We start from the raw sequence: 21,374 nt of genomic DNA, 5'->3' as shown, positions 1-21,374 counted from the left end.
TATCGATTTAGTGTCTCTCTTCCTTCATCTCCTTAGGCGTCATGGCATACATCTGGGGTTTTGGCAGTTTGGCCCCCGGCAGAATGTCGATGGCACAATCAGTTGGCCGGTGAGGAGGTAGTGCATCACATTCATGCTTGCTGAACACCTCAGCAAGGTCAGCGTACACCTCCAGGAAGACGACCTTCCCCCTCATGCTCTCCTGTTCTACCAGTGCCTCCCTGGCTCTCTCCACCCTTGTTTGCTTGTTCCTGGGCTGGTGGTTGGGGACCAACACCAATCCGTAGCTTACGGTAGCCCTCTTCCCACCAAATTGTGGGACCCCACTTGTCTAGCCATGCTAGCCCCAAAATAACAGCCTCAGTCATGGAGGGGACCACGATGAATTGGAGGACTTCCCAATGGGCCCCCATCTCTAGCCTTACTGGCTCTGTTATAAGGGTAGCCAGCGCGCCTCCCAGGAGGGAACCATCCACCTGCTCAAACTGAATGGGTTTGGCCAGCTGCCTTACTCTGATCCCTACCTCTGCCACCACGGATTTGCTGATTAGGCAATGGGTGCAACAGGAATCTATCAGGGCCCTGTGCTCCCCACGATGCCGTTTGTGGACTTGTCAAGACGATGGGGATGACAAATGGTCGTATGGGTTCACTCACCATCGCATTCTCCGTTGGCTTGTCCTCGCTGTCATGGGCCACCAGTTGGTATCATGTGGCAGTAGTCGACTCCTCCTCCTCCTGGATACCCTTTCAAGGGTGGACCCCTCTGCCTGATGTGCTGCTCGCAGCTTCTCTGGGATCCACTTGGGTGTGGCCCCAGACTTCCTGGGAGTCCCCTGGTTGATGGGGACCCAGCACCCCACTACCTGATGTCCCGACTGGTTGCAACGAAAGCATCTAATCAATGGCCGAGGTTTGACCCCAGGAGAACCCAGTGCCTTACGCAATGCTGGTGGTCCCTCCACCTTTGCCCAGAATTCCCGCAGGCCCGGGTCCAAGTCCACCACAACACGAAACCAGTCCTGCAGCTGGTTTGGGATGCCTCGGAAGACACATGCCTGGTGCAGGTCCCAGTCCAAACCAGCCCGGAAGTGGTGGATCAACAAACATTCAGGCCACGAACGTAGCCTACCGGCCACCCTCCAGAACTCACGCACATACTCGACTGCGGACCAGCCCTGCTCCTGCAGTGCCAGCAGTTCCCCTTCGGCCTGCTGGGTGGGTGAGATGTCTTCAAAACAGGACCGCAGAGCATCCAGAAATAAACTGGCATCAGCCAGCTCTCTGGCATGGTCGCTATATAGATCCGCTGCCCATTCCGCGGCTTTGCCTTGTAGCCCTGCTGTTATCACCACCACCAATGCCCACTGGGATGGGTAAAAGTGGGCATATTGGTCCACGTGGCTAATAACCTGGCAGAGAAACATGGCCAACCAATCCGGGTCTCTATCAAAGGTTGCCTTCAACGTTGGAGGACCCCAGGCCATCCCTTGGTCCCATGGCCCCAAGGGCCAACCTGTACCATGCAGAGCATCCATCGCAGGAGTAGAATGCTGGGCCAAGGATCCATCCGCTGGGACTGGTTGCCTGGTAGGGGTTCTGCCTGGAGCCATCGGTGACCTGCCATCCCATGGTGGCTGCAATTGTCCTGTCTGTATGCCCTGGTTATTGGCCCCTGCCACTGGGGTGTGAGTAGTGTGGCTGGCCCCTACCCTCAACCTTAGGCTAGCCAATCAGAACTGGCTTGGCCCTGCCTGGGTTGGCTGTATCGGCATCTGTGGCCACGAAGCTGTCTTGGATCCCGCCTCTACCTTTGGCCATAGGGAGGGATCCTGAACCCCAGCCTCACCAAACCAGTCTCTTAATGCATCCAGCGTGTATCGTCCGGGAGCCATAGAATAGCTCCAATCATTGTTGTCATCCTCAGTCAAACGCCTCTCTCTCCACTCCATTATGGGGCCTACTGCACCCGGTGGTTTTCCTGGGCCAGTAGCCAAGCCGGTGACAGCTGAACTGTGCCACCATTCCCCTGAGGCCCCTGCCTCCTGTGCCAACCCCTGCAGATGTCTGGGTATCGCTCACCGAACCTGCAGGTCGAGCCTCATGCACTTTGGGCCGTACCACTGGTTCACCACCTCCATTTCCCTCAGCAGGACTTGGTGCTGCCACATCAGCTGTCTCTCCTCCATCACCCAGAGGTGCCACCTCCTGTGTCCCTTCAGCCATTCCCTAAAGAAGCATAAGGGTAATGGGGAGGAACAAATAAAGAGTGCTGACTTTTCTGTCAGAGTCCTTACCAGTCCTGGTTCCACAAATGATAAATGATGGTCAACAAGGTAGCTGGCTAGGCAGGAACTTTCTGACCAGTGTTTATTGACAGCAATTAACAGCAACTAACAGCAATTAACAGCACAGCAAATAAAGTCAGCACTGCAAGTGACTTGCTCCCAGTGCCTTATATACAGGCAATCCCCTTAGCTCAGACATGTCAAACACAAGGCCCGGGGGCCGGATCCGGCCCGTGAAGTGGTTTCATGAGGCCCGTGAAGCCATCCTGGAAACAGTGAGGGAATGGCCCCCACTGCCTTGGCCCTGGCCCAGAGACCCTCCTTCTGCCAGAGACCCTCAGATCTGTCCCACTCCTGCCCAGGCCCCCATAGGCACCCTTGATGCGAACGATGTAGAGCTGGCCATGCCCACCCAGTAGGCCATACGCATTTTAGCCATACCCACCCAGTAGGCCACGCCCATGCAGGCCACACCCACCCGGCCCCCTGAGGGCAACCGCAATGCTGATGTGGCCCTCAATGAAATTGAGTTTGACACCCCTGCCTTAGCTCCACCACCCCCATCCAACCAGCCAGCATCTGGCATCCGTCCCTAAAACCAGCATAGCTGGCCTCCGCCTCCCCCCTCCAGTGTTGTCTCCAGCAGTCCAGCATGCAGCCAGGAGCCTCAGCTGTATGAGGGCCAAAGAGAGAGCAGTCAGCATGCAGCCAGGAGCCTCAGCTGGAGGTCAGGCAGAGGGATTCCTCAGGCAAAGGGGAATTCCCTCCCTTTCCCTGCCCTGAAATGGCAAGCCCACAGGGCTTGACAACTGGCTTTCGCCATTGCTCTTTCCTACAGCAGATGTTTCTCTCAGAATTATAGTTGATTTATTCAGAAATACAGCTTTTATCAACATCAGTGACCTCAAAAATTTTGTATTAATCTTTTAGGAAGAAGACCATGTTAGCAGTTCCCAAATTCTCAATTGGTTGCAATCCCTCAAACAAGAATTTGTTTGTCATTTGAATGTACTCATAAATTCAGTGGTGTCATTGAATGTCCTAATAACTTCTGTGGAACATGCACTAATTATGCCTTTTCCTGAACAGAGCCAACCAAGCTACTGTTGTGCATGTATTGCCAATTTTGTGCTTCATTTTTCTAATGTACTGTTCATAGTACTACCCTTACCCTTGATCTGAATGTTACAACTAGGCATAATATAGCAGCCATGCTGTTGAGTAGAATGCCTGTTCATATACATGTTAAATTTCGGTTGAAGAAATTGTACTAGCGGCTAATTAGCTATCAAGTCATATTTTAGTTATGACATATAAAGCATTAAACAATTTGGGACCAGGAAGCTTGATAGAATGCTTGTACTATTACAGACTTGCTCAGTCCCTAGGATAATTGGAAGATATTGTATTGTATTTTCCCCACTACCACATAATATCATTTTATAATCACTCATGGATAGACATGCTCTCTCTCTCTACAATCTGTGCTACTCTTTTTCTTGAAATTAGCAAGGTCCCTACTGTTGGCATTTTGTAGATGTTTGATGAAGACCTATGTCTTCACAGAATTTCTCTGTATGAATATAATATGTAAAGATTTTCTTTAACATTAGATAACAGTTTTTTTATTGTATCCAATTTTTTAAAGAAAAATAATCCATTATTCATTATTTCTTAAATGCTTTAAAAGTATTGCATATTTCATAATATTTTTTCCATTAATGAACGCTATGATTTTTCTAAAATCAATAGCATTAGCATTTTCTCACAACATCCATTTATCAGTTCATGACCTTGGATTAAGCTTTGACCCCTTAACTACAAAAATGTTTCATTCTTCATTCCTATCTTTGTCCTACTTAATTTACTTTATCATTTCAGATTTGTTCATTTCACATTTACCCATGGAGTTGGGTCCCACTTTGTGTCAATGAACTGCTCTTTAACTAATATTTTATGTCAAGTTAAAATTTATTTAAAATCCAAGACCAAACACACACAAGAAGACCAACAATACAATAAAAACATAAAAGAATAAAAATACTGACAGAAAATCCTGAAAGTATTGCAAGAAAACACAGTTAACAATAGCTGTGGGGAGAATAGGGGAGAAACTAGATGATGTCTATCAGCTGTAGCAATTGACAGAAATTTTACAATCTTCTTTGAAGCTTCTGAAGAATGGTCACCCTAAAGAAGGGTAATGGCATTGTAGCATATGTTTTAAGTGGTCTGGTGTAGTTGCTGTACTGGTGTGTGAGCAAATGGAGAGAGAAAAAGGGAAACAGCTCAATTCCAGCTTGAAGTATAGGTATACTGTCCCAAGGACTGATGTGTTGACCTGGCTGCTGGCCAGGATTGTTGTGGGGCAGGCATAGACATCATTGCCATTCATCAAGCCTTGCATATAGGTGTGGGGAACTAGATCCCTGGGATGAAGATACCCATCTCCTTAGTTGCTGGACAACATGCTACTAGTTTAATCCAAAATTGGACAGCAAGCGTGAGAAGGAGTGGGGGGGGGGGAAATAGAGGAGAAATGAGGAGACAAAATGACATTTACAAAGACTGTTGTGAAAAGAAATGGCTGGAGAAGAAAAGCCAAAGGAAATGTTGATGTGTGTGGAGCAGTTGTTAGTTTGTGGTTGTAGAGAGAGAGAAAAAAAAAATCAACAGGTGACTTGCCTGGAGTAATAGAAGCAAAGTCCCAGAGATGGCATATGGGTAGGAGGGACTTGGCTGGCTATGGACAGAGTGTTGGAGTCTTTGACAAAGCCCTAGTCTCTGAGGAAAGAATAAGAAAAAGATTCCCAAGAGAGGTTCATCGCCTAACAGAGAAGATGCAGATGGTGATTAGCAGAACAGATTCAAGGAAAGAAGATTAATAGCATTTAGCACATTCATTCAAAAATCCAGCACATTCCTTCCTTTAATTCTCTTGTGATAATTCCAGAAATGGGTAAGGCAGACAAACTGAAAGAGGAACAAGTTAAGCATTCGGGAGAATATTTAGGGGGAAATAATATTTAGAAAAGAAAGTTGAGAAAAAAACCTAAAACTAGGTAAAAAACTAGGATCTTATTGAAAATATCCATTGTAAATGGTTTTGTTACATATAGTGAAGAAGCATAAAAGCCTCTACTGCCTTGGTTTCCCTGTATCAATTACCATCCTTGTACTCCTGAATACACATCCAGTTCTAAAAAAAATCCAGTCACACAGTGACAGGCCTCTTTCTTACAACAGAATTAAAGTTGTTGACAATTGTAAATATTAAGTTCAATTGTCAGTGGGTAAAACAGACAATGCAATAGCACATATGAAACAGATTCTTTCTCCCGGTCTGCACAGAAAAAAATACAGCTTTCATATGGGAGTCTTACAAATACCAATGGTTGACCTAACAGGTAACATCTCAATTCATGCTAGGGCAAATTGTCTCCTTTGAGGGGCACATATAATATTGAAAAAAAATATTTAGGGACAGTCCAGGGAGGGGAATCAATTGCACTATAAAAGGGGTGGGAAATTATGGCTCTCTATTTTGCATATCTAAATCCTAAGTCATTTGCTTCAGGTAAATTAAAATTTCATCAACTCTGATAACGCTGAGAAGGAAAGACCAACACATGGTAAATTATCATTATTTTCTCTTTTTTAGGATAGAATAGAACCTGTCTAATAAGGTGAGATGAATTAAGGAAGGTCCCCATTTGAGAGAATGAAGTCTTAAATAGACGCCAAGGAAAATGCAGTCTCATTTCAATTGCATTCAAATGTTAAAGATTGGATAATGGACTCATATTTAATAAATAAATCAGATTTTTTAAATTTTTGACTGAATTCTTTCTAAGCTAAAATTGTTTCTAAGTTAAAAAAAAATTTAAACTATCTCCTTACACAGATACACAACTGAGGCATATTAGATCCAATATTTCTGAAATAAATTTAATTGAAATAGATGAAAACTTGAAGATTTGCAAAACCCTGAATTCTACCTTGTCTACCAGAACATTAACTTTTTCAAAAACTACAGTAGCATTGATCTAGACCAGAGGTCCCTAACCTTTTGGGTACCAGGGACTGGTTCCATGGAGAAAGTTTTTTTCTGCAGACTGGAAAGTGTGTGATTTCGTGTGCTGCCTGCATTCCATGGATGGGACTTTGCTTATTTGTGCGGACTAGTTGCTGGCATGCTGCGACCTGGTACCGGTCCATTGTCCGGGGGTTGGAGACCTCTGATCTAGACTATATACTACTAAAACTCTCATGTATGTTACCTTTAACTGGGTGAATTTGTATATCATGGGGTAAAATCTTTTCAACCAAAGTACCTCAAATGGGCTAATTTACAGAATGCATCCCAAACTGAGGACTCATGTTTCCCATGGAATTGGTTTTTTAAATAAAATTTGGCAAATTTTATAAACCACTTCATGACACAAAAATAGACAGAAAGCATTTTATGATGTAATAAAAAAAATGTCATGAAACATTTCCTGTGCTTATACAGCTTAACATAGGCTGCTTTCAAAGCAGATACATCTCTGAATATCTCCCTGAATTTCTAAGAACTTTTCAAGTACATTAGTTCTGTCATTGTTCAAAGCGTTGAGGAATCCAGTAAGGAAATCTCTGAAACGGTCACAGATTCTGTAGGGTTTTTTTTAATAAAAACTGCTGACTTTTAATCATTTTCTTTCTAAATAAAACTAATGGTTTATCTCAGATTTACAGCTATAAGTAGGATGAGTTTATACATCATACTGGTTTGCTTGAATTTCAGTTGTCTGGGTTTGTGCAACACACTAAACCAAAACTAGGCAAATCACACTTTAGCTTAGTGATATACATTAACCTGGGCAGTGAGTAGGCATACTAAAGCAGTGGAACTCTACTGAAGTAATTTAACATTAAAAGTGTTTAAATATGGCTGGATGTGCTAAATTGTTTCATGTATAAGAGTCAGAATTACAGATTTGAAATTCTGTATTTATTTCTAGTCCCTTTTTACATTATATTTCAAAACATGCTTGTAAATTAGCCGGCATACCAACTCCATATGTAATTGGATGGCAACTTCTTATTATTCTAATAAGTAATAAGAGATTCTAAAATAATTCTTTATAATAGGATGATGGAATCCTATGATGGAAGGTATGAGTCAGTGAGATCTTAAATATGTTGCTTTATTTAGCTATTTCTATCAAAGTTTAGGTAATTCAGCAAAGTTGCCTATCTGATTTAGATTTTAGATTTTAATCATTTTTTAATAATTAAAAAATATTATATAATATTTATAAAAATATTCTTTCTATTTTTGTTGTTTTTAATAGTTTTTTTCCCCCAAATTTGCATTTTTGTGGTACTGTGCATAGAGTTGAATACATTAATAGATTTAGTTACAGTAGCCTGCCCTTCCACTTCCTTTAAATTTTATTTTTTCCCAGATAGTTACAAGCATTCTGCTACGGTTGTGTTTTCATATTCTACGCATTCTCTTTTCACAGTAGGTGTATATTTTTCTCCAGTCCTTTTAATAAGTTTTAATTGGCGGTCTATTTGAACATCTTTTCTTTTAATATATAATTTCATGTCTGGATAATAATGTTTGCTCTGAAATTTAACAACTGTGCTTCATATATTGTTTCCTGACCTAGACAAATTTATCTGCTTCCCTTGCAACTTGGTCTGTAAACAAATGTTTCTGGGTTGAGTTCGTTCCTTCACTGATTTCAGAGGCAGTCACAGCAATGTTACTGCAGGAGGAAGGCAGCACTATTGTGGCTGTTTTTTATGAGGACAATCTAACTATCTGTAGAAGAGCTGAATAGCAAAACCATCTTTAATCTTTTCAGTTAAAAACTGTTATCTGCTTTGCTCATAAATTTAGCCTGGTATGAGGGAAGTGATTTTTGTGAGAGCTTGATCTTTCTCACATCTTGAAACAAATTCGGTAAAACCTGAGAAGACCGAGAAGACCTTATTCTATTTTAGAGCAGGTCTTCATCTGCTGACATGATAATCTTAATTCAGAGCAGAATCTATATTGAAGATCTAAATGAGAAAGAATGAAATATATATTTTCAAAATCATAATATTTTTCTTTCCATAGATGCCATCATCTAATAATTAAGGATTACAATCTGAAATATTTCTGTGTATTAGAATTTTTATATATCCTTACATTTGTTGCATGCATTGTTGCATTTTATTCCCTCCGAGCCCTAATCTTCATTAGACTCTGACAAGCTGGTTGAAAAACAAAACCCTTCGTTACTTCACACATTGATAAACTTCATTGTGAGAACCAAACAAGTGTAGTGCAAAAGTAAATCCTCAATTTTGAGACAAATTCTAAGAAAAACAACAACATAAAGAATAGTTATAGAGTTTGTATCTTTCATTCCATAGTTGAAGACATTAATCTGTGAATAAGAAAGGTAATGTTTATTGCAAATGAATCTGCAAAATGATGTTGTTGAAAGAAACATTAGATTTATTCAGCCAATAAGACCTTTTTTAAAAAAACTGAGTTGTATTTTGGAATTTAAAAAGATTGATATTTATTTACATTTTTATTTTTTTCCTAGGGTGAGTTGTTAAATCCTTGTCGCTGTGATGGCTCTGTAAGATATACACATCAACTCTGTCTACTGAAGTGGATCAGTGAACGAGGATCATGGACTTGTGAACTCTGCTGCTATAGATACCATGTTATAGCAATTAAAATGAAAAGGCCTTGCCAGGTAATATAAAATAATTTCCACTATCAACATGTCACATTAACATAACACATTTCATTTAACCTTTTCTTCTCATGCTAAAGTTTAGAGAAAAATCCATCCATCGATTGATCTTGCAAAAATCCACCCTCTCAATTTTCAGTTATCACTAAAAGAAATTCATAGGGTACCAGCAGAAAATTTCCTCCCAATGCAAATAACAAAAGCTTTTTCCCCATTAAGAGAATTTATCTCCCTAATATGCCAGTTGCCTTGTAAAGTAGGTCAACTGGACATATTTTCTTTTTGTTGTAGTAGTTGAGAAAATTCCTCAGAGATGTGAGGCAATTAAAGTATAAGCTTTACATTTATACTACCTTTCTTTTTTGCAAATGTGCTAGACTTCTGTATGATCTGCCCTGGGTGTCTAATGGATCTAGAAGGCTTCCCGAGGTCGCTTGAGGACTTACCCTGTAACCTGGTGGGCAACTCTAGTTGCTCTGTAGAATAAAGAAGAGATAAGAGTACTGCCAATACTAAGGGTCCATTGATTTATTTCTGAAAAATGAAAGAATGAAGAAATCTGTAGAATAAAAATAGCAAAAAATAAACAGTGAATATGATATGAGGCTATGTTTGGGCCTACCTTGAGACAATGCAGAAGTATGCTGTAAATTGTGTCATAGAATGGTATCCAGCTGTCTTATTTTGAGTAGCTTAGTTCATATTGGGGATGAGTGGTTAGGACAATGCTCTTCGGTCCACTGTGGCATGTCTGCTATATTATTATTATTATTATTATTATTATTATTATTATTATTATTATTATTATTATTATTATTATTATTTAATTAATTAGGATTGAGTCAAGCCAGATGTTTAGAGTGGATTTGGCATTTTTATCCATCTATCAAGTTCTTCCTAAGGCCCTGGGATAGGCAGATGTTCTTGTTTGATGATGTCATTGGTATCATTAATGGATGTAAGCTGTTCCAAGTAAAGCTGCTATTTGGAGTTGACTGATGATGATTTTGTCAATGCTGATGGTGCTCAAATGATGCTCCATATGTTTCAGGATTGCACCCAAGGCACCTATTAGTATTGGTTCTGCTCTAAAGATTCTACCAAAATCAAAACTAAGTCATCTACAATAGCTCTTAACTTTTATGATTCTTTCTTGATCTTTTTACTTGTGATCTTTTCATATGGTACTATATCTCTACTTAATATTTCAAGAACTAAAATAAACAAGAGAAGAGATAGTGGGCAACCATCTCTTGTTCCTTTTTGTATCTCACATGATTTAGTTAAATCTCTGTTCATGATTATTTGTGGTGTCTGTGAGGTGTTAATCAATAGGAAGAGGTTGTTCCTCAATCTAGAAAGATAATCATGGTATTCTATTATACATTACCACCTCAAGACATGCCAGAAATGGTGTGGAAATCCTGACCTGATGTCTTGAGATTGTATAGGTCTAAATGAGTCAAAACAAATTTAATTTGAATCTCAACAACACAGAAATAGCTCTGGGCAAAGTTATTTGCCCTTTGAAGGAGCAATTCTAAATTTTGGATATCTTTCTACCCCTATGGCTTCTACTGAAAATGGAAGCCATGACTAGAGAGGCATTTACACAGTTGTGTCTATTGCTGTCCTATCTGCCAATAGTGACTCATGTTCTCATCTCTATACGATTAGGCTTTATAATGTACTCTGCATCACATTCCTCTCATGAGGTCCCAGTGGGCACAAATGTTAGTGTTGAGACCAATTCTCCAGTTAGTGAGTCCAATTCAAAATGCTGTTTTTGGCTTATAAAGACTTGTATATCTAAATTCAAAGATACCTTACAGACTGTCTGCCCAGCCTGGGCACAAGCAGGAAGGGGACGCTTAAGGTCCTGTCCCCTTGAGAACACAAAAGGACAAAGAGCCTAAGGCAATACTTCTGTATCATAGCTCCCTGGTTATACAATAGCCTACACTAGGAACCCACCTTATTTGCGTTCATTCTTAGAGCAATGAAAATAGCTTTATTCCAGCAGGCATTTGGGGATTGATTTTTAGTACTGTTATGACTACATGGTATTTGAGCTTCTGTTTTTTAAAAAATGTGGATATCGGATTTATATATCTTTTCTTTTTAATTTTATTATGAAGCTTTTAGACTCTTGAGAGCTGAGTGTTGCTTAAATTCATATACATATGAATAAGTTCTTGGAAATGAGATAGCATTAGAAGCTAAAAATCTCCACTAATGGACTAACAGTCTGCTCTCCTTTCATTCCCCATTAGGTAGCTAGGTGAACACAGGTTTTCACAGAGCTGGGCAGTGGGTGAACAAATCTTTGTTGGATCTGTTGGCAAAACCACCCAGACTCTAGCTCATGATAAACTAATGAAGGATTATGCCAAGGATTAAAAACAAAAGCAGCTTAACATGTACTACTTATTCTGAAGTACGAGACTCACAGAACACAGAGGGCATGTACAGTTGTATCATACCATAGCTACATGCAATAATCAGCATGACAAGGGAGTAATTATTCCAATGTTTATTTCGCTACACAGGAAGTACAGTTGCCTTTTCTTACTGTCCACCAATCAGGAAGAATCTTTCTCGACCTTCTAAAAGCTAGAAGATGGATTTTATCATTTTATTTACTAAGCTTATATATGTCTCTTTGGTTACAACTGAGTCTGGTTGTTTATCTTAACCCTCATGGATTCCACACAACTGCTTTCTACCATTTTTCTGCAACCATCACTACTCTTAATGGATTCCAAATAGTAAAGAGCTGGCAAAATGACAAGATGGTCAGTCTTATTTGTCCCAAGTCAGATTTGCCTGGAATTTCTGAGGTTTTCATTCTGCTGGATTGTTGAATTGATTTAACAACCTCTCCATATTTGTTACCTACACGTATCCATATTTCTAATAGCAATCTCCCTTCCCCAGTTCACCACTTTGTCTTTTTCTCTTGGAATTGTCTTCTGAGTCTTGAGGTTTTTACTTTGTTTCTTTTCTTTTTACCTTTCCAGCCATCTCCAAGAGAAGAGAGGATATAAAAGAAAGGAGGGAGAGAAAAGAGGATATAAAAGGAGAGAGAAAAGAGGATATAAAAGGAGGGTGGAGAAGAGAGGATATCAAAGGAGAGGGGAGAGAAAAGAAGATATGAAAGGAGTAGTGAATCTGGTTTCTCCATTGACTTTGTTTGTCAGAAGGTTGCAAAAGGGCATCACACGATCCTAGGACACTGTGACCATCATAAATAAGAAGCAGTTGCCAAGCATCCAAATGTAGATTGACCCTGGGGATGCTGCAACAGTCGTAAGTGTGAAAAATGGTTATGTCACTTTTTTCAGTGCCATTGTAACTTTGAACAGTCACTGAGCAAACTGTTGTAAGTTGAGGACTATTTTATCACTTTTTTCCTTTTTTTGGTCATAAGTTCTTTGACACCTTTCTAGGCAACTGATGGTACTCGAATATTCCCATATCCTAAAAGTGGTACAATCTGTGAAAAAGGTTGAAAAGCCCTACTCTAACCAACAGCCCTCCATCTCTGTTGGTTCTTAACTTGGATGGAACTTATAGTTGAAGAAGGAGTGAGGGGGAATGTTGGCAGTAGTACTGTACCTTCCCAGGGAGGAGGCAACAGATTCCAGAGAGGGACCAAAGACTAGAGACTGAACAGTCCTGAACTGCATGGGAGGGGGGAGGAAATGGTTCAGAATTGCCAATTATAACCACTTACCGTGTTTCCCTGAAAATAAACCAGTAAATAAGCCCTAGCATTTTTGAAGGATGCTTCTAATATAAGCCCCACCTCAAAAATAAGCCCCAGTTAAGATTGTCAGCTAGACAGCTGCATTTAGTACCATATTTCCCTGAAAATAAAACCTAACCAGAAAATAAGCCATAATGCATCTTTTGAAGCAAAAATTAATATAAGACCCAGTCTTATTTTCAGGGAAACACGGTATTAGCAATTCTTACTACTATTTCACTTAAAAAAAACCTTCGTGTTAAAGGAAAATTGCATTAAACTTTGCTATTAGATTTTCTTCAAGTCTTAAATACGTACTGTATTAATTAAACAAATACATTAATATGCTCCTCCTTGTCAATGAATTAAAATAATTTTATCCTTCCTGTTTAGCTATCACAAGTATCAGAAAAGAGGTACAGACTTCTTTACCCTTTTTCTCCCGGTTAATGGTGACCTATATTTTTGCAACCCTAAAATGCATCAGAACAACTACACTAGAATAGAATAGAACAAAATTATACAATAAAAATATATCTCACAAATTCTAGTTTTAAATTGTGTAGCATCTTTCTTTATACTGAACCTGAACATTGTATTACATTTATGAGAGTAACAGTTGCCCAAAGTTCTACAAGTCTGACTATTCCTCATTACTTAGTTAAATCTGTAGGATTAATGGAGCTCAGCTGATTGAATAGGATAGGGAATAAGAATTTCTTATTCCTAGGTTTTCTCATTTCTGTTCATGCTGCAAGCAAATTATTTTTGGCTTTGCTTTCTTGCATACATAATGAAATTGGCATCTAATATTTGTAAAATATATGTTCTGAACATCCAAAATTTCTTATCATTTTTTCCCCAACATTGTATTTCCCTTAAAAAAGGATACATAAAATCTGTTCTCCATATTTTGCCCATTAAATTTGTCCAGATGAATTTAGCTGAGATAAGGTAGAATTAAAGATTTCTGTTTTCTTCTCTAAGTTAACCCCACCCAGATGTTTTATGATGTGGTCATTTCTGCTATATTTTCAATGTTATTACTGTTACCGAAATAGGTAAATGTTAATTATTAATTCATTTAATATCATTATATTCTGTTTTTTGTTGACTCTTTCAGAAAAGCTCACAACAATTAGAAAATGCATTGGTACACGTGTATCACATATAAACATACATACATACATACAAACTGTTCCCCCCACACAAAACAGGGCATCAGCATTACAGCAGGTATAAGATACTGTTTTCATCTGTTTGAATTGTTTTTTCCAACACACTTGTTTTTCTCATAAATTTCTGTCCACAGGACAGTTGTATTGGCACCTGCAATTGGACCAGTGGTGGGATTCAGCCAGTTTGCACCACTTTGGCAGAACTGGTAGCTAATTTTTTGTTGCCCAGGCCAAGAATGGACATCCAGAAGTGGCATCCACACAGAGAACCAGTTGTTCACATAATTGAATCCCACCACTGAATTGGACCTATATTTACAAATAAATTTAAGTATGGGTAGCTTCAATTCAGTCTAATACGAGAGGAAACTATAATGTATAGATAAAGACAGGAAGGAAAGCTGATTCTCAACTCTACTGAATAAGTGCAATAATTTATAGCCTATACATTTCAACTACTGTAGTTAGCTGCTGATCATATAAGAAACATGTCTTAAACACAAAGCGAAGCATGGACTGTACTTCATTTTTATACTTGTTATTTTTTTCAGCCCAATGGAATATCGAATAGGAATTATGTAAAAGGGGCTTGGGGTCTCAGGACTCTATTAACATGATAATTATCTGAAAACAAAACAGCACATTACCAGATTTGGTTTGGGACAAATCAACAGTAGAAAGATATAGTCTGAAAATGGACTGGATCTGTTTTCAGTGCAAAATGTCAGAAAAAAAATCTCTTCTCCCTCCTCTCTCCTGGTCATGTGGCCCAATGTGGAGCTGATATTAAGAGGGTTGGAAAGAATTCCAAACCTATGCATGCTCTAATCTATGGTCAGTGACCATAAATTACTTTTATAATACAATATCGCTTAAAATAGAAAATAATTCACAGCCAAAGAAACAGCAGAAAGCAAAATAATGATAATAATCTAGGCCACAGACATTATTTAAAAGCCACATCTTAACTGCTTTGTGAAAATGCCAGCAGTGAGACAGTCATACAGGTTTCCCCACAGTAGATCTTCTACAATTTAGGAACCATTTAAAGTTCTTTATTAAAATCCTGCTGTGAAATCTTTATTTCTTCATCAAACTGCAAATGCAAAGCTTCCACTTCCTACTGGGCTACTTTGATTTCAGAATGCTTTTAATTACTCCAGCTTTCCCATAACTGGTACTCTCAGATATTTCGGACTATTTGGTTAATTCCAAACTATAATGGCTGGGGATTATAATCAATGTAGTCCAAAACATCCAGTTCAGGAACCAGTTATTTATTCCATATTACTTTATTAATTACCAAATAACTTTTTGTTTAAATAAACAGTGATTCTCTTCTCTAAAATTGGGAGCAGGGTGTGTTCCAAGGGAGAAGTTCTAGGATCAATATTATACAATTTTTAAAAAGGAGTTAATTAGAATGCATTAATAAATAAAAGATTATGACACAAGTCAGTGCTCTTAGTAATCACATAGAGAAACCTTCTCCAGGATGACCTGTCCTCAGCCTCACCCTTCAGATCTTTCAAAAGTATATCCTTTGGTGCTGCAATTAAGTCCATCCACTTTGCTGGTAATCTTTTTTCTTTCTTTCTACCTTTCCCATCATTTTAGACTTCTGAAGAGATCTGGGTTTTTGTATAATGCGTCCAAAACGTGATAAACCATCAGACTGGTATCCTCAATTTAGCACTGGTAATTAATATTTCTTCCTCTAGTTTTAAAACCACAGATTCATCTTTCTCTTGTCCAAACCTCCTCAATATACATTCAGTGTATATATTGAATGAAAAAGGGGAGAATATACAACATTCTCTCATTCTTTTGCTGACTTAGAACCACTCTGTTTCATCATTTTTCCTTCTTGACTATGGTTTCCTTTTCTATGTATAAGGTTCTCATGACAATTAGAAGTTCTGGGATCCCATTTTCCCCAAGTATATTCACATTGTCATGGCTGACATAAATAGCTTTCTATAACCAATGAGTAAGGGATGTGGTGGCTCAGTGGGTTAGGACGCTGAGCTTGTCGATCGGAAGGTCGGCAGTTTGGCAGGTCGAATCCCGAGTGCCGCATAACAGAGTGAGCGCCTGTTACTCGTCCCAGCTTCTGCCAACCTAGCAGTTCGAAAGCACGTAAAAATGCAAGTAGAAAAATAGGGACCACTATGGTGGGAAGGTAACAGCGTTCCGTGCGCCTTTGGCATCTAGTCATGCCGGCCACATGACCACGGAGACGTCCTCGGACAAGCGCTGGTTCTTCGGCTTTGAAACGGAGATGAGCACTGGCCCCTAGAGTTGGAAACGACTAGCACGCATGTGCGGGGGAACCTTTACCTTTTTATAACCAATGAGGCATATATTGACTTTCTAAATTATCTTGTGTACATCAACAATAATGCCTTTTATAAAACCAGCTTGAACATTTGGCATCTCTCCCTTCCAATGTAAGGTCCTAATCTGCATTGGACAATCCTAAACATCATTTTGTTAACATGTAGAATTAAGGGTATTGTATAATAGATTGCATATTCTGTTAAGTCTCCTTTCTTTGATATTGACTAACGTCTTCCAATCTGTGGTCACTCTGCCATATTTCTATAGCTATTCCATCAATTCCTGTAATTATCCAAATTTGTAATGACTTGAGTGCCGAACTAAATGCTGAACATGTTCTTGTACAGTGTCAGTTAAAACAGTTACTGACCCAGACAGTACACCTTGTCTGTTGTGGCAGCAATGCTCTGGAACAGTCTTCCTTTACTGATTTCAGTTGTCCTAACCCTATTGTCTTTTAAACCAGCCTTGAAGACCTGGTTCTTTTCCCAAACTCTGGGTTAAGAAGCATGTTCCTTTGTGGGGGGGGACTTCATTAATATGTTGGGTATGTTAGTCCCTGGGTTATCATCATCATCTCCTCCTCTTCCTCCTCCTCCTCCTCCTCCTCCTCCTTTCAGGTGTTCATTTAAATTTGTAAACTTGTTACCCAAAGTTATTTATTGGATGGCCTATAAACTACATAAATGTATCCTCCAATTTTACTATGGTGTGTACAGTGTGTGTACAACAAATTTATTTTGCAATTTTTTATGCTGTTTCAAATATATAAATATGAAAATAATTTTACAACATGTTAATGATACACATGTAATTACAATAAAGTACCAATAAAGTACAATAAAAAGCCACTTTGGTCTAATGGTTAAGGCACTAAGCTAGAAAGTGGGAAGCTGTATCATCTGAGCCATGAAAGCCAGCTGATGACTTTGGGCCAATTACTGTATCTCAGCCCAATCTACTTCACAGTGTTGTTATGGGAAAGTAGGCGGAGGCAGGTTTATTGGAAATGTTTTCCACCTTGAGTTATTTGTAAAACTTATAAAGGCAGAATATAAACTAACCAACATATAATATATTTTTAAAAGAACAGTAGGCGAATTCCAGTCTGTTAGTCTTTTATATAACTCAATTAGTAGAATGAGTCAAAAACTATAGAAAAAAAGGAATAATATACCTTAAACTTTTCCCCTGCAATCTTTGCATTGATTTTTTAGTATCTGCACAGAATAAATACCATAACAGTGAACAGTGAATAGACATCCATAACACTCATATGCATTAGCATGTCCAAATTATCCAGTTGTAAACAATTCTATAACTTGAATTTAGAGTATTATTAAACTTAAGTCATGCTCATAACCAGCTGACCTCATTGTTCCAATCAACTAAAGAAAATCTTTATTTGTAATAACTGAATTCCAAAACTTGAAATCATACTCCTACGCAGTGTGGCACTCCTGGACTAGAAGACCTCCAATGTCCCTTACAGCTTCTATTCTATTCTATTCTATTCTATTCTATTCTATTCTATTCTATTCTATTCTATTCTATTCTATTCTATTCTATTCTATTCTATTCTATTCTATTCTATTCTATTCTATTCCTGTGTGGCAGTTGAGCAGATAGGATGTTTCTGAATGTAATTGTGGGATTGCTTTTTATTTGATTATTTTCTTAAGAGTTCTTGTCTAGAAGAGATTTAATTTTATGACTTCACAAAACTGAATCCTTGAAGAGTGACACTTAGAAACATTCACTATTTCTTGAAATTTGCCTTGTTTATGTATGTAGAAGAGTAATAAAACACTATGTAGCCACTGATTAAAGTTTTAGTGTTCTTTATCAATTTGACTTCTTTCCTTGCATCAGTAATCTCCAGATCTTTGTGGCATGTAATGCCTTACCGCTGGACTATGTGTAGAATATCATTTTTCATCAATATGGTTGCACCACTGAGTCTTTGTAATATCATGATGGCACTATCATCATTTTCATTAGATCATTCTATTTTAATTAACATTTTGAATTCAGAGATTCTTGCTATAGCACCACAGATTTGAAACTAATATTCTCCAAGTAAGGTTTTATAATTTGAGGAATATATTGATCACAGTTTAAAGTAAAATTTCAGTATTGATAGTAATGTTTGTGTCTTTACCAAGAGTTAGAATATGAACTGTTGGCAATGCTATTTCATCCATGATGCTATTTTGCACAATTCTGCTAACAATTTCTAGAAATTCAAATTCTTAATGCTTTATGCACCTATGCTCTTCCATTTGACATTCATATGCTGGATGTAAACTCTGAACTATTCAGTTCAATAGGAAAGATACTGATAACCAGCAAAACACAACAAATACCTAGATTTCTTCTGCAGTTAAATGCTTGCATTTAAAATTAATTTGTTTTCTTCCTTTTTGGCTGGATCTTCAAACAGTGTGATGAGCAATTTTCCTCCTATTTATTTATTAAGTTTATTTATTTATTTATTTATTTATTTATTTATTTATTTATTTGTTTGTTTGTTTGTTTGTTTGTTTGTCTGTCTATCTGTCTGTTTGTTTGCCATCCATTATACCATAAGGTGTAACTCTGGGTGGCTTACAATTATATTTTAGTTAAAGCATAAAATGTTAAAATCACACCTTACAGCCACAGACACATGGAGAGGACGGGGGAGGAGTGGGGGCAGGTGGGATCTGTTATTGCTCAATTAAACACCTCCATTGTGCTGATCCCCCACTAAGGCCCCAAGCCAACTGGCATAGCCATGTCTTTAGACCCTCATGAAAAAATATGACAGTTGGAGCCAACCTCACATCGGGGGGGGGGTAGGATGTTCAAGAGAACAGAAGCAACAGGAGAGAAGGCCCTCCTCCTGGACCTGATCAACTTGGGCTGACGGGACCCGCAACATGCCTCCTCTGCTGGCATAAATGGTACAAGCCAATCCCAGCAGGGTGAGATGGTCCCTCAATTAATCTGGACTGATGCCATGAAGGGCTTTAAAGATGATCACCAGCACCTTAAATTGCACCCAGAAGCAGACAACCAGCGCAGCTAGCAGTGATGCTACAGGGCCCATCTTTGGGGCCCCCAAAACTACCACACTGCCACACTTTGAACCACCTGTAGCTTCCAAATGCTCTTCAAGGGTAGCCCCATGTAGAGCACATTACAATAATCCAGTCATGAGATGACTAGGGATTGAACGACTGAGCATAGGGAATCCTGGCGCATAACACGAAGTTGTGCAAAAGCCCTCCTAGCCATGACTGCCACCTGTTCCTCGAACAGGAGTTGTGAGTCCAGGAGAACCTCCAAGTTGCGGACCGGGTTTTTCTGGGGCAGTGCCACCCCATCCAGAGTCAAGGATGACAAAGTCCTGGATCTCAGATCCCTGAATACTCAAAGCCATTCGGTCTTACCAGGGTTCAGCCAAAGCCTGTTGTCCCTCATCCAGGCCACACAGCCTTCAAGCACCATGAAAGAGCGGCCACAGCATCACCTAGGTCACCAAGAATGGAAATATAAAGTATTATGTCAGATAGATATGACAGATGAGGCTATAAGAAATCAAGCTACCAGCCATTCTTAACCATTCTGTATCTCTTTCAGAAGATCTATAACTGTTAATTTTGATAATTTGATTTATGTTTTTATTTTTTTTAAAGAAATGTTAGTTGTCCATTTGAGTCAAGTGATGGGGTATAGATTTGTATTAATCTACTGTATATGGTTGAATAACTCTCATATAAGAGACAGTTCTGCTTTGAAGAATGGGGAACACTGTTTTGTCCCTTTGTAGTAAGATTATACCTGCAGAGATAATATGTCACTGAAGAGCAAATTATTTACAATTGTTATGAGTAAAAATTCTCCACATTTTATTTGAATGGCACTTTTTACAGTATTTAATCACAATGAATTTGTATATACAAGCATGCTTATAAGACTAATGTGTAACTATAAACAATATATATTTAATTATTCAGGCTTCACTTTCTTTGTGCTAGGGTTATGTTTCCTGAAAACATCTCAAAAAGCATATTAATATAAATTGAGACACTGAAATGGGGGTTGCAAGGTATTATAATAAATGTGCCCATAAATTTTAGAGCTTTATTCTTAAGCACTGCATCATTCTAACGAATTTCTTCTTTGTTTCCTGTTGCATGTACAGTGAAAGCATTTTCTGCATGTATCTTTAAAATTGAATTTCTAATGTGTACAATTATCATGCAGAGAAAGAGGAAACATGACAAACTTTATTAGCTTTCTTCATTGTGTTGCACACTCTGGTTAGAGGTTCGTTCTAGAACCCAGTTTTGACAAGGACCATGTTTTTATCAAACATTGAAAAATAATGTCTGAACAGAGATTTGTGGCATTTCTAGACTGTTAAAGTTATTCAGCTTAAGATGATTCAGCGAAATGAATGGAATTTCTTTCTCCAGAATGAATATGAAAAATGCTATGAACAAATGCAATAGAACTTTGTGAATATTGTCATGATAAGTTTAAACAGACCTAGAATTTTTTGATAAATATTTTATCCATATTGTTTTCCTTCCTTTTAGTGGCAGAGTATTACTGTAACTCTGGTTGAGAAGGTGCAGATGATTGCTGTAATTTTGGGATCACTATTCTTAGTAGCAAGTGTAACTTGGCTTCTATGGTCAGCCTTCAGTCCCTATGCAGTATGGCAAAGAAAAGACCTCCTTTTTCAAATCTGCTATGGAATGTATGGTTTTATGGATCTAGTATGCATAGGTAAGTTAAAAAATAATGCAGTCATTCATTTTGTTAAATATGGCATGTTATCATTTGAGTGTATGTTTTTGTACATCTAATTTACATACATGATAGTTTCTAGAAAAAAATAAAATGTATATGGGGGAGTATTGTCAATTTTAGATATAACAAGAATTTCAATTTTAAAAATACAATAATTCAGATATACAAAAATATTAAAAAGTTGCCTGATAATTACTCTTACCCACAATACCCATAGAGAGATCCATAATTCAGTTTAAATGAAATTACAGCAGCCTTCATGTCAGAA

The 21,374-nt window shown here is 38.5% G+C and overlaps 1 protein-coding gene across 1 annotated transcript in view; it reads left to right on the top strand.

Annotated features, from left to right (window-relative positions):
- The window catches only part of MARCHF11 (membrane associated ring-CH-type finger 11), a gene marked incomplete at both ends in the record, with an annotated part of 41,747 nt that overhangs the window by 4,245 nt on the left and 16,128 nt on the right, over nucleotides 1-21,374 (top strand). Inside the window, 2 exons of the mRNA XM_081325579.1 lie at nucleotides 8,882-9,037; nucleotides 20,890-21,082. Of these exons, the coding sequence (XP_081181705.1) occupies nucleotides 8,882-9,037; nucleotides 20,890-21,082 (349 nt within the window). The remainder of the gene's footprint in view (nucleotides 1-8,881; nucleotides 9,038-20,889; nucleotides 21,083-21,374) is intronic.

Source organism: Vipera berus, assembly GCF_964194415.1.
Source record: "Vipera berus genome assembly, chromosome: 3".
NCBI classification, from domain to species: Eukaryota; Metazoa; Chordata; class Lepidosauria; order Squamata; family Viperidae; genus Vipera; species Vipera berus.
Note: the sequence above shows the minus strand (reverse complement) of the source record. Positions and strands in the feature narration are given on the sequence as shown.